Source organism: Thermobia domestica, chromosome 4 (genome assembly GCF_964235325.1).
Source record: "Thermobia domestica chromosome 4, izTheDome1.hap1.1, whole genome shotgun sequence".
Classification (NCBI taxonomy): domain Eukaryota; kingdom Metazoa; phylum Arthropoda; class Insecta; order Zygentoma; family Lepismatidae; genus Thermobia; species Thermobia domestica.
In genome coordinates this window covers 45,028,777-45,042,469 of record NC_137457.1, presented here as the reverse complement: position 1 = coordinate 45,042,469, position 13,693 = coordinate 45,028,777, and the positions used below count along the sequence as shown (strand labels likewise).

Genomic DNA, 13,693 nt, shown 5'->3' with positions numbered 1-13,693 from the left:
CTCCTGTTTCACAAGTGTCTCCATCAGATTTATTCAAATTTGGCAGATCAACAACAATCACAAACAGTATAGCGTATTTTATAGTATTTCACGAGGCAACTTTAACCCTTACAATGATTTTCCGCATAAACAAAAACACGTGCCGATTAATTTCCTGTTTGCTGTTGATGTGCCAAAATTGATAGGGACATCTTAAAAACACGAAAGTCCTTATTTTACATACAGTCTATACAATATCTACACACAATTTAATTTGCTTCGGTCCACTCCTTCCTGCACTTTTACGGTAATATTTTTTTTCGGAGTGGCTCTAGGCTCCAACACTGTTTTTCCGTACAAATTAAAACACGTTTCATTTATTGTTTTGCAAATTGTCCCTATACGAAGTTTCGTTGCAATTCTCCATACTTTTAGGAACTTCTAACGTATACTTATTTGCACTTTTGATATTTCGTAATAACCAACTAAGAAGATCCGTGCCCCAATCAACCGTTTTTTTTTTTCAGGAAAATACGAAACACAATTACCTCAATTTACGTCTAGAATATGTGTGCACGATTTCATCCAATTCGGTGCACTTCTTGTTGCCTTTTTGGCCTTACATTTCCAAATTTTGGGTGGGGAATTCTTCCCTCTAAAACCATTTTTTCGCAGAAAAAAAACCGTATTCGTTTGTTTTTTGTGTATTGTCCCTACACAATGTGTCGTTCCAATTCTTCATGTAAATTTGGGCACTTCTGACATACTGTTATTAGCATTTTTGATATTTCAAGATCAAAGTTTTGGAGGGGTCTGTGTCTCACCCAAACGTTTTTCTTTTATTTTTTCCAGGAAAATACAAAACCCGTATTCCCTCATTTTACGTCTACAATATTTGGGCACAATTTCTTTCATTTAGATTCACTTTTTCTTGCTTTTCGGGCATCAACATTCCAAATTTTGGATGGGGGCTTTTGCCCCCAAAAGCCATTTTTTCGCCAGAAAATAAAAAAAACAGGTATTCGTTTAGTTTTTGCGTATCGTATATACACAAAGTGTCGTTGGAATTCTTCGTCCTTTACACACATCTGACATATTTTTACTAGCACTTTTGATATTTCGTGATGAAAGGTTTGGAGGAGTCTGTGCCCCACCTAACCGTTTTTTCCAGGAAAATACAAAACACGTATTCCTTCATTTTACGTCTGCCATATCTGTTCACAATTTCGTTCACTTTGGTCCACTTGTTTTTGCCTTTCGGACGTCAATTTTCAAAATTTTGGGTGGGGGCTTTTGCCCCCTAAAATCGTTTTTCCGCAGGAAAAAAGAAACATGTATTCGTTTATTTTATGTGTTGTATCTACCTGCCAAATTTTATCAAAATCGGAGTGTTACTTGTAAGAATATACCGTAATGCCATTGAAACCAGGTGGAATTAAAGCACACTTTTAAATGGGATTATAATTTCGTTTCCGTTTTGTTTATAACATTACTGTATTAGAACGCTACACTCATAGCCATTTGCTATTTTTTTATGTGATATACGTAGCAGACAGTTTTCCTTACATGTCTCTAGAAAATATTTTTTGATTTCTTTTGTGTTACAATGCAGTTTGACCGGTTCATAAATGAAAAGTAAGAAACGTTTAAGAGAAATACAGAACTGTTGCATTGTTATTATTATTATTATTATTATTATTATTATTATTATTATTATTATTATTATTATTATTATTGATATTTTTGAAACATTAGAATTACATGCTTACGAGAATTCGTGTTGGGCCCCCTCCGAAAAGAAAAGCTGGATACGTGCCTGCACTGAATGATAGACGTATGAGTCATGGTATAGACGGGCGTGCTAGGCGATCGAGTCCGGAGCATCGAAAACAGACCACAACTTGCAGTTCTTCTTGCCAATTGATGCTGCTTTTTACCTGCTATGATATGTCGGATAATAATGTGGAATAAACGAAGGTCGAGACCATGGCGTATTGGTGTTTCATGCACCTAAACCTGTAAAATATTTGTGCCGAAAACATCTTTCACTCACTAGGTAAATTTGTTGGTATGATCGCACATCTTCCCTTATTAAGTATAGTCTTATAAAGAATATATATAGCATGCTAAAAACCTAAAGACCAAATTCAATAATTTTCTATAGTTTTCTTTTTTAACAACGGGAAACTTGTTTAATTCATCACGATTAATCACGTTTGATACTAAGATGTCTGTTTCTGTCTATATATATTTTTCATACTTTATTGGAAACATTTTTTTTTCAAGAAAAGAGGATGATAAAAGAAGCTATACAACAGCATACACTAATTCTAAATAAATACGTCATCAGAAAGAACAAAAAGTTATTTCATTATTATATTGTTTCGGTTCTTATTAACATAAAAATTATACACTTTCTACAATGTTTTTTAAAGAAAAAATTGGATGGGATCGCATGGGATTCGATCTGGTGTCAAAACAATATAAGAATTACTAGTCCGCCACTCTACCCACTTGACCACACAGACTACCTTTTGTTGCCTGTCTTTTTCTTAACAAATAAATGCTCATGGCTATAGAGCATGTCACTTCCAAACTTAAGACAACAGTTTTTCTCTTTGTTTCTATACTTCCGTATAACATCTTGGTTACAGAAGCTAATTTATATTTGGTAGACAATTTACACCCTAGATTTAAGCCAATAAATGCAATATATTAGTCCACTTTCCAGTTCCTTGATTCAACTAAAGTTATTCCCTCTGCAATCGTGCTGTGCTACTGCAAAAAATCCCTCGAAAACATTATTGCCAGTATACACAAAACCGAACATAATTTTGTTTTTTGCTTATATTTTTATTATTTTATTATATTTTTTGGAAATATCTCCTTAGATGGATTGCTTTCTATTATCTCCACATACTAATAACTGAATTTTACCCATAAACATAAGGGAAATGGAATAATTGCGAAAAATCGTGAGTTACAGTATACGCGCAATATTTTTTGCGCATGGGAGTACATTTTATGAGCGTATTTTTATTTGATACTATTTGTGCCGCTTTTGAGGGCATTTTGCGCTTGCATTCGGAATTTATTGGTCTCATAGAGGAGGGGAAATTTATACACAAAAAATTATTTAATTGTTACACCCACGCAGTACGCCTTTCAGTTGAGTTGAGTTGATTGTGAATTTAACGTTCCTTTCAGCAGCGAGGCTATATGAGAATTGGCCTACTCATTAAAGTGGAATCCGAACCACATGAACTCCCGCCGGGATCGAACCTGGTCTCCCATGCCAAAGGCGTGTACGCTAACCGCTTAGCCACGAAAGAGCTCTTTTTCAGTTGAAAGATGACAGCCAAATAGAGTTGCAGGTGTCTTGATCGCTCATTTACTGGATCGTACATTTATTTACCTATATGTAGGAGTTGTTAGGAATGCCTGATTACATTTTGTAACATTTATTATTGATTTCACTTTACTGCAGTGAAATAAAAACAGTACATTTTGGACATAGATAAAGGCATATTATATAGTTATATGTACTGTTGGTGAATCATTAGCAGCCTACACAATTTTACAGGCCCTGGCCGCCTTCCTTTCACTTCCTTCCCCAATGTTATCATTATGTTGATCACTCTTGTGTAAAATGGCCTTTGAGCTGTATCTGGTAGTTTGTAAATAAATAAATATTTTGTTGTTTTATGTTTTAAATGTGTATTCACAACTTCATATGGATTTTATTTATTTCTAGAAATACTGTTTTATTTCAGATAGATTGCAATGGATTTTATTTATTTCGAGAAATACTGTTTTATTTCAGATAGATTGCGAGTGATCCCGGGTTCGATTCACGGTGCGGGCTCTCGGTAGAAAAAGTGTAAGAAGCTTTTCAGACCAGCCATCCTGAATGACGTTTTCCTAGGTTTTCCTCGTTCAAACCAAGCAAATGCCGGGGTGGTACCTAACATATATGTCCCAGGTCGCTTCCTTCCTTCCCCAACACTTGCTTCCTTCCCTTTCCCTGGAGAGTGTTCTCGCCGAGTGTCAAACGTGACGGGCTAACATGGCCACAGATGCCCAGAAATCTAAATCCTCCCTCGCTATTTCAGATTGACTGTTGACGAAATGATCAATATACTTTCTAACGGAGAAGATATTCTGGCTGCAGATATTGTCATTACACTACCAGAAAATGAAGAGTGCTCGGAAGAAGAAAAACAGATATGGAGAGACTATCTAGAAATCAGTTCCTCGCTAAGGGAGAAGCTTCTTTTACAGTAATGCAAAGCGGCCAGCTGAGAAATGAATTTATAGGTAGGTGTTTGTTGGATGATGAAGCTCCGAAACCTAGTACATGTAATGAAAGTCGCATAAGAAATGTAATCCCAACAACGTGCAATTGTTGGGAGACCTATTGCGACCAGTCAACAAACAAGCAACAAATGAAGTAGGGTATGAAAGAGAAGGGCATTTCATTGTAAAATCAGAAAGACAATCAAGATGTGGACAGTGAAAGCAACACAATATGGAAGTGCTTCTTTTACTTCCATCAGTAATAAGAATGTGATGTATGGAAAATAAGTATAATGAAAAAAATCTGTTATTATGTGGATATGCATAATATTAACATGTTTCTATATTTGTATACTTTGTATCTAAGGAATATTGCAAATTATTGTAAAATCTGTATCCTAAAATTTTAACGAAATACTACTTTAGCCTGGCTAAATTGAAATGTTTTCTTTCAGAAACCTGTACCCTTTCAGGCCCGTTGTTCCAAAAATGGAACATTACCAAATTAGGGGTCCATGACATTTTCGTGAACCATAATGTATTTAAATATGTTATTTACCTTTATTTCTACCAATCTGGCAGGAACCAACATTAAATTCGACAAAAAAAATTGGGTTTAAATGGGTTAACAATTTTATATTTATTGAGATTACAAAATACGCAAATTCAATATATCAATTAAGCTGAGATCCATAACGTTATTATCAAATTGGTTTCAAAATATTCTAAATGTGCCATAACAGTGTAGCCCGCTAACTACCAGTATTCGCCTATATTTCTTTATACCATAGAAGTTTCTGCATGTTCTAAATGTCCGAATGTTACCATAACCTACTGACTATCAATATTTTCTAAACAATATTACAATATGTTTCACCATGTACGAAATGTGCAATATGTTAACCTAACCTGATTACTACTACTATTCTCCAAGTTCAATATAATTTATTTTGCACGTTTTTTTTCCTAGCGCAATTTGTACATATTGTGTGGTGTTTGAGACAGCAAGGAATGAGGCACACTTGCAACTTGTCTTCACCTTCTTCTCCAAAGAACGAAGACATACTTGGCAACACATGTTTTATTGCTTCTCTAGACTCCCAGTTTCAGCAGATGCAGATTGTGGTTTTGGAGTTTTCCACCCCAGAGATTTAAGTAATATATTAAATCCAAACTGCAAGATTTTTGAGTCCTGCAAACTTCGTTTAATATGGTCATTGACCAACTTGCTTCCAAGTTATTTCAGAAGTAGGCGACGATTGTGTCGCTTTCCAAATTCCCAATCTGGAAATTTGAAAATCAATATTAAGTATGCTGCTACCGCTGTACAGTCCAGGATGTTGGATCATATCTTCTTCCCTTACATTCCCTGCATATTCGGAGGATTCGTCGCAGCTACCAAATTCCATATCTTCTTCACTGCCACTTTCATATATTATACGCTTAGGTTCTTACATTGAATTAGATGTTGGGCTGACATTTTGCAGCCGAAGAACACAGCACACAATTAATCTATTCTTTCTCTACTTTTTCAGTTGTGTGCAGTTAATATAACAATAAAATTACTTCTGTAGCGCTATAGAGTGCAATTTACTGCTTGGCAAACAACCTTAAAGTCCAAAATCCCAATGTGGTACAAAATGTTGAACTTAAGTGAAACTATATTGCCGTGATACCTGTTGATAAAATAGAGAAGCTAGCGGCATTGTTTAAGTAATATACACTAGGATGTGCTGCTACTTCCTAGCTTGTGTACACTACGGTGTTGATAAAAAAGAAAAGCTTTCATACATCCAGCATAGAAATGATTTTATAAATAGTTCTCTCTACGATGATACTGCTGGTGGTGGTTTGTTCCGTTGTAGAACACATGACAAACCTTTCGGATTCCCAATAAGTTTATGTACGTTATTACAAGATAAAGATTTTCTCTCGTTATCGCTCGGTTCTTCTTCTAAGCATAACGTCACTTCTCGAAAAGCATGTATGTACTGTGACTTCATTAGCTTCTAAACATAATCGTTACAATAATTTTTAAACAGCAGTCTAATCATAAATATAAAGTGTGTCTGTACTTGGACATCCATACCTGTGAGAATGTCACCAATCATCTGACAAACTACCAAAACTATGCGTTTGACACTAATATAAGTTATTTTGGATTATTTTTAGATGTCTCCGTATTACGGATTTTCTTGCGCTAATTAATTGTGTTAATTTACAGAAGAAAGACAGTCTATGCAGTGTGTACTTCAAAATTAATGAACAGGCCTCGTATGGAAATTTTCCAAGAACTCTCTCTCTTCTCATGCATATACATATATGTTCAAATGTGTGTGTGCAACTAACTACGATTAAATCGCCTAGCAGTCCTTTTATGGCTAAAAAGAAAAACGAATCGCTTCACAGAACATTTCAGCAAGAAGTGTTATCGCTAAGTTTAGCCATTGCAACAGTTGGTTGTGTTTCAATTCAAAACCGGGATTTTCCCATTGGAGAAGCAACACAAAAGGTTGACGATAAAAGGGGAACCGGTCAAAACCCCCACAGCCAAAACCCCCACACTCAAGAAATGTCAAAACGCCCACACGATCGGTCATAACCCCCACACAAACGGACAAATCCCCCAAACGCACGAACGGTCAAAACCCCCACAGCCAAAACCCCCACACTCAAGAAATGTCAAAACGCCCACACGATCGGTCATAACCCCCACACAAATGGACAAATCCCCCAAACGCACGAACGGTCAAAACCCCCACAGCCAAAACCCCCACACTCAAGAAATGTCAAAACGCCCACACGATCGGTCAAAACCCCCACACAAATGGACAAAACAGCCACACATAGCAACGGTCACAATCCCCACATAAATGGACAAAACCCCCACACAAATGGACAAAACTCCCACACAATCGGTCAAATCTCCCACACTCTGAAATGATCCTGGTTGTATGTCTTGCCCTTGTACTTTTTAATAACATTTTTTATTCCACTTAAACCGATGTTGCAACTATTCTTCTTGCACTGTTTTGTAATGACAGAAACACTAAGGTGGGCGTCGTAAAGAGCCGCAACAAAGACGTGCAATCACGGTATTTTCAGAGTGTGGGGGATTTGTCCGATTGTGTGGGGGTTTTGTCCATTTGTGTGGGGGTTTTGTCCATTTATGTGGAGATTGTGACCGTTGCTATGTGTGGGAGTTTTGTCCATTTGTGTGGGGGTTTTGACCGATCGTGTGGGCGTTTTGACATTTCTTGAGTGTGGGGGTTTTGGCTGTGGGGGTTTTGACCGTTCGTGCGTTTGGGGGATTTGTCCATTTGTGTGGGGGTTATGACCGATCGTGTGGGCGTTTTGACGTTTCTTGAGTGTGGGGGTTTTGGCTGTGGGGGTTTTGACCGTTCGTGCGTTTGGGGGATTTGTCCATTTGTGTGGGGGTTATGACCGATCGTGTGGGCGTTTTGACATTTCTTGAGTGTGGGGGTTTTGGCTGTGGGGGTTTTGACCTAGACCCGATAAAAGCAGGGCAGTCTATTCAAGAGATTCGGTTAGGCAGGGGTGCGCCTTGCACCTGTCGTGCGTTCTGCACGTAGAGTAGGCTTTTACACGGGCTCGCACTCAGCCCTTCGACCTGACTTTAAGCTTCCAGAGCTTTGTGGCCGTCGTTGTTCCTAAGAAGTTGACGTAAAAGGAACCAAGTGTCGGTGTTGTGTAATTATAGAACGAGCCTTGAATTAAATCCATTTGTGATTTTATAGCCGAATAGAAAAAGGGCCTGCAATCTAGCTGTAAACGTAATTGGATGCAGTCAATGGACCTTGGCTGGAGCACTTCCAAACAATAATCCTGTTGTGAGTAGCATAACTATTGGATACTTTCTTTCGTATGGCAAATGAACTACTGGATTGGATTTAGAAACCAGTTTCTGTAAAGAGGATAACCAGAAGAGGAAACCGCAGTTGACTTAATCCCCACTCTACTTGTACAGTATAGTGTGCATAGTGAAACGAGAGTGTTATATAATGTATCCCCTACTCTCAGTCCATGCCGCTAGCGCAAACTGTAAGTAGAATTAAGAAAGAATCATTCTTATAAATCGAAACGGCCACCTGACCAAAGGAAATTATTTTAAGAAAATAAAAAGTAAAGTAATTATTTTTGAGCGCTCAAGTTGTTAAATATTATAATTAGCTTGTAGTTTGTTCATTGTATATTGTTTGTTTAACCACAATACATAGTACTCGCAATTTTAATCTCACGTTTAATTCTTGGCCGTAATCACTCGTAGCTTTACAGTGTGTTGTAACAGTTCATAGATTGTTTTATTCATTCATTTTTACGACAAATACTCCTCTCTTTCCTGATACTTTTCCAGCGGTCGGTGGAAACGGGGATTGCTTGTATGGTTTATGATGACCTTTTGTGGTCATCACAAACTGGAAGCCAAGAAACCAAAGTTTCGAGCAAGTGAAATAAAAAAAGAGAGAGATAAAAACGTAGTCTTATTTACGATAAACCCAGAAAGGTCCGTCATATACGTGACCACTTTATTGTGGATCCCTTTCATTAGCTGATGGTGTCTAAATTTGAAAGTAAACATGAACTTCAGTTTCGGCATTGAGCTCAACGGCCTCGAATACTATGGTTTTGACACTAATATGGGTTATTTACACGTTTAGGTATCCAAACATCACCGATGATCCCAGTGACCGCAGCGAATTGTACTGAACGCGATAAGAATTTCACTGTTGATTTCAGCGACCCCGAAAAATATGAATTTGTCACTAATATTGTTCATTTTTGATTATTTGTACATGTTTCCTTGACGTCTCTCTATTAGGGTGTTATTCCTTAACTCACGCTCTCTACATTTGAAAGTAAACGCAAACTTAAGTTTCTCAATTCAGCTTGCACCAGCTCTCATCAAGTGGGTATTCTGATGGACAAATACTGTATGATTGAGATTATTATTACCTCTGAGCCCCGTGTGCGCATATAGAATAGAGCTTTATTTCAAACCAACATCATGATGAAAGCATCTTTTAGTTGAACGTCCTACGATTTTTTCCGAAGAAATACTATGAGCACGATGTTGTCCACCACAAACTTAATTACACTTTTCCTCTCATCCAATTTACCCGATTTTTAGTTCAAACCCATATATAGATGATCATATCTTTTAATTGAACGTCACACGATTATGTTCCCGAGAAAAACTATGAAACGGCTGTGAAAGGAAGTCAATAATATGAAAAATACACTTGGAAATAAAATCACTTTCTTGATTCGATTGCATCATGCAGACAAACTCAACTTAATGAATGTTATCAGACATTCTGTTCATATAATCAAATAACGTCCCATGATAAGCTTTCAGCTGAATAAGATCTAACGTTTCATATTATCAAAGCCAAACCACGCACCACATTCATCTCCATTCATATTATACTAATGACTTTTGATTACCATGCGACAAGTGATGTGTCTATTTCGCTTAGGGACTAACCATCTCTCTCCTCACATCCAGACATATTAGCATCATTGAAACACGTTTTACACTTAAGCTAATAACAGAACGGAAGCTAAACGTCAGAACTCAGAAAGAAACTCACAAATCTTGTATTGTATTCGTTGAATTAAGCAGCATTTCTATATATGCCTGTGTCTTTCTTAACGCTAAATTCAATGTCATTCATTCAATCTTCTTCCAATAAAACAATTAGTGAGTTTTTTCATAAACACACATATGCTTATTATTTTTATACATTTCTGCTTGGCCCTTTGTTCGGTTCCAGTTTAAGTATTATTAAGATACATGATGTAACTTAAGTTTACAACTTTTCGGGCTTAATCATAGGAGGTAAAATTTAAAACAATATGATTTTCTTCCTTTTATACTAACCTGCTTTAGTACACATTCGCAGAAACAAATCCTCTTCTGTTGATTACAAACGTAGTCAAACGAACAAACACAAACAAACATCATCAACTAATAACAAGATTAATCCCATATATTTCTATCAACATTGAATCATACACACGTCATGTGAGTCCCGTAAAAACGTGACTTTGACAAAAGAAATTGCCACAGCAACATTCAGGGAACTTGGTTCGAAGAAATTTCATATATTACGCTATGGAACGTATCAACTAACCACTTCACATGAAGCAAAACGAAGGCTAAATCCAATGGAGTCTGATACATACATAACTTGACACATGTCCTTCCGGAAAAATGACTTTCAAAACAAGCATAGCAACTTCAATTTTCTTATGGGGAACTTCGTTCGATGAATATCTCATCTTCAGCTCACAACTAAATCTTCTCTAGCATCATATACTATAGTACGTAGTACGTGGGACTCATGGCCAAATTAAGATGATGTCTGAACTTCAAGATTATGCTATACCACATGGCAACTAAACCAAGAGAGACCAGGAAAACAGCTCCCTTTTTAACGTCCGGACTTCAATGGTTGCAGCGGACTATCACATCATATTTTATATAGCGCCTAGCAACTACCTAGTTTAAGGAGTTTCTCAAGGTCAAATTAGACCAAGTGCCGTAGATATACTCAGGTTAACTTCAACGTTAGAGGTTCTATACCAAATACGTCTCTGGAAACAGTAGCCAAATTTGTATACAAACACTAATCAAAGTACGATAAGTTGTTTTGCGTTGTCCTGAGCAGTCATTTTGGTGTACACCTCAGATATTCTTGGATAAGTTGAAGGATATCATAGCACTAGAAAACCTTTGGGAAGATTATTTTCGACGTGCATGTTCCACATATGTGTCGATACATTCAAGACGAGAAAGAGATAACTGACAAACAAAAGTAAGAACAGTAGGTCTAATCAAGAATATGTAAATAAATAACATACAATAAGAAATAACAAGATACTATTCTGTACTACCATATTGATAAAGTACTTCATCTTTGTGTTACGATATCAATAATTCACTAGAAAATCATTTGCGTTGACAGCTTCGTGTATATGCGGTAATATTACCACAATAAATCCAAACTATCTATGTGGAACTATATAAATTTATTAATGCATAATCATTTAATATATAATAACTTCGTATCATCCAAATATTTCAGTCTATCTAATTTTTACCAAAATCTTGTGTCTTTTATATCATAAACGCTATATTTAGCACGAACGTTTTAATTGCTTGCTCAAAGTTGGAATTTTGCGTACAAATTTACGTACACGTGGACTGCGACAAAGAAAGTAGGATGACAGATATATTCTTTTAAATCTCACTAGCTTTGAAATAGATACAGTGAAAATTTTCCTCCTAGATTCAGGATATTAAATATCGCACAATATTTTCATTTCTTCACAAATGCTACGCAATACTAAAAATATGTGTGTAAGGCACTTATAAAAGATAATTTGCAACCAGAAAACGAATCGGCTACTTTTAACATTTATCCAAATTATGAAGTAATTTGCCTATGTGTAAACTATTCTGCATAGATATATCTTCCTCAAAACTAAATTCTTTCATAAACATTTACCAAACAGTTGTCACAATACAAAAATGTCATAAAATACATTCATTTTTCACTTTTGTGCTGACAGTCATTTTAATCTGGACATCGAAAAGAAAAACAAAAATCATTTTAATTTTTATGTAACATATCTACATGCACAATAATAAGAGGTATAAAAAACTAATTACATTTATTTTAAAATAAAAATGCGTAACACCAGTTGCATAAATACTATTGGTAACTACTACTATTGCGTAACTACTCAACTAAATCAGATTCATAAATTATGTTTTTAAATAACATGTTCCTTGGAGTTTAACTCACCTTATGTGACTACAGATTTGCTCCACATGCTCGAGACCCACCTTTGTATACCGACAATGTTGCCCTCCCGTATCATCGGGGGTTACATTTTTTAAAAATTTTTATATAGCAATATATTTTACACTAGCCTTTAAATCAGTCTGCTAGAAACAATTTATAAATTGCAGATATATTTCCCTATCAGTAGAAATGTAAATAAGGCAACATAAAGATACTTGGTAATTTAATGTAGTCTTCTACTTGAGGGCACGCAAAATATTAAACAAATATATACATGATAAAGTTCTTCTCGGGCAATCAGCCAGGTGAAAACTGGAGAATAGGCCAACGTTTGGAGAACTGTCATCGTTCTCATCATCAGGTCAATTATGTAGAAATCAGCGGATGTAAGTAATATATACTCTGTACTGGCGAAAATGCTGGTTCCTGATTGGCTGAAAATGCTGGTTCCTGATTGGCTGATTCCATCTGAAGACTGGAGCTGTGGTTGGCTGGCTATGTTCCGTAGTCCATGTACTGATTGGCTGAGGGTTATCTGGATGTTTGTGTGTAGTTTTCTTTGCAGTGGTACTGATGACCGGGTTCCACAGGGGGCTGAGCTGAAATCTAGTGTCTCTATTAACGTTGTTTGGTTATGAACTATGGCAAGAGATTCGGTTACTATCCTGGTCCAGTAATTGGTGCTCTTGGTAATGATGGATGTGTCTTTAAATAAAACTTTATATCCTTCAGTTAAACTGTGTTCAGCTAAACCTGATTTTTTTGGATGGAATAATCTAATGTAATTTTCATGTTCTCTGCAACGTTGTTCAATGGTGCGTCCTGTTTGTCCTATATAAGCCTTTCCGCATTCACATGGTATAGGATACACGCCTGGTGTCTTTAAGCCCAAGTCATCTTTGATCGGGCGAAGTAAGTTTCTGGTTTTTGGTGGCGGCTTGTGTATGGTCTTAATGTTGTGTTTTTTTCAGAATCCAAGAGATCTTTTCATAAAGTTGTCCAGTGTATGGTAAAACTGCTATACTCAATGGTTCTTCAGTTTCTTCTTTGGATTTCCTCTGTTCAGAAAAGGTCCTATTCAGGGACAAACTGATATCACGCGTCTTGTAATTATTCTGGAGTAGCGTCTTGTTGAGATGATCCAGTTCGCGAGGGAGGGATTCTTCGTCTGAAATGTCTTTTGCTCTGTGTGCTAGTGTGTTGATGACGGTGTTTCGCTGTGACTTATGATGAACACTGTTGCCATTGAGATTGAGGTCAGTGTGAGTAGGTTTCCTGTAGACGCTATGGCCGAGACTACCATCGAGCTTCCGGCGGATGAGAATGTCCAGAAATGGCAAGCATCCGTCCTTTTCAATCTCCATTGTGAACTTGATGTTACTATGTTGTTTACTAAGAAATTCTAGGAACAAATGCATATATATTATGAGAATGACACCTTCCAGCTTATAGAAACAGGGATTATACCATACATCCTATAAGAAAAGAAGTAAAAGAAACTCTACTTTCAGGTGGGCAAAACTATTCGACTTTTATTATAGAATACTCCTGACAGTACAATATTTTTTTGGAATTAGTTTTTACTT

General features: G+C 36.5%; 1 protein-coding gene across 1 annotated transcript; it reads right to left on the bottom strand.

The window, feature by feature from the left end:
* Positions 1-13,057: 13,057 nt before the first annotated feature.
* LOC145682738 (uncharacterized) lies at positions 13,058-13,471 on the bottom strand. Its single transcript, XM_081754123.1, has one exon. The coding sequence runs from the start codon at positions 13,469-13,471 to the stop codon at positions 13,058-13,060; it is 414 nt and encodes a 137-aa protein (XP_081610249.1).
* Between the last annotated feature and the right edge of the window lie 222 nt (positions 13,472-13,693).

Excerpts from the sequence above, each read along its gene's own strand:
- LOC145682738 (XM_081754123.1), bottom strand. The coding sequence starts at position 13,471 with ATGGAGATTGAAAAGGACGGATGCTTGCCATTTCTGGACATTCTCATC.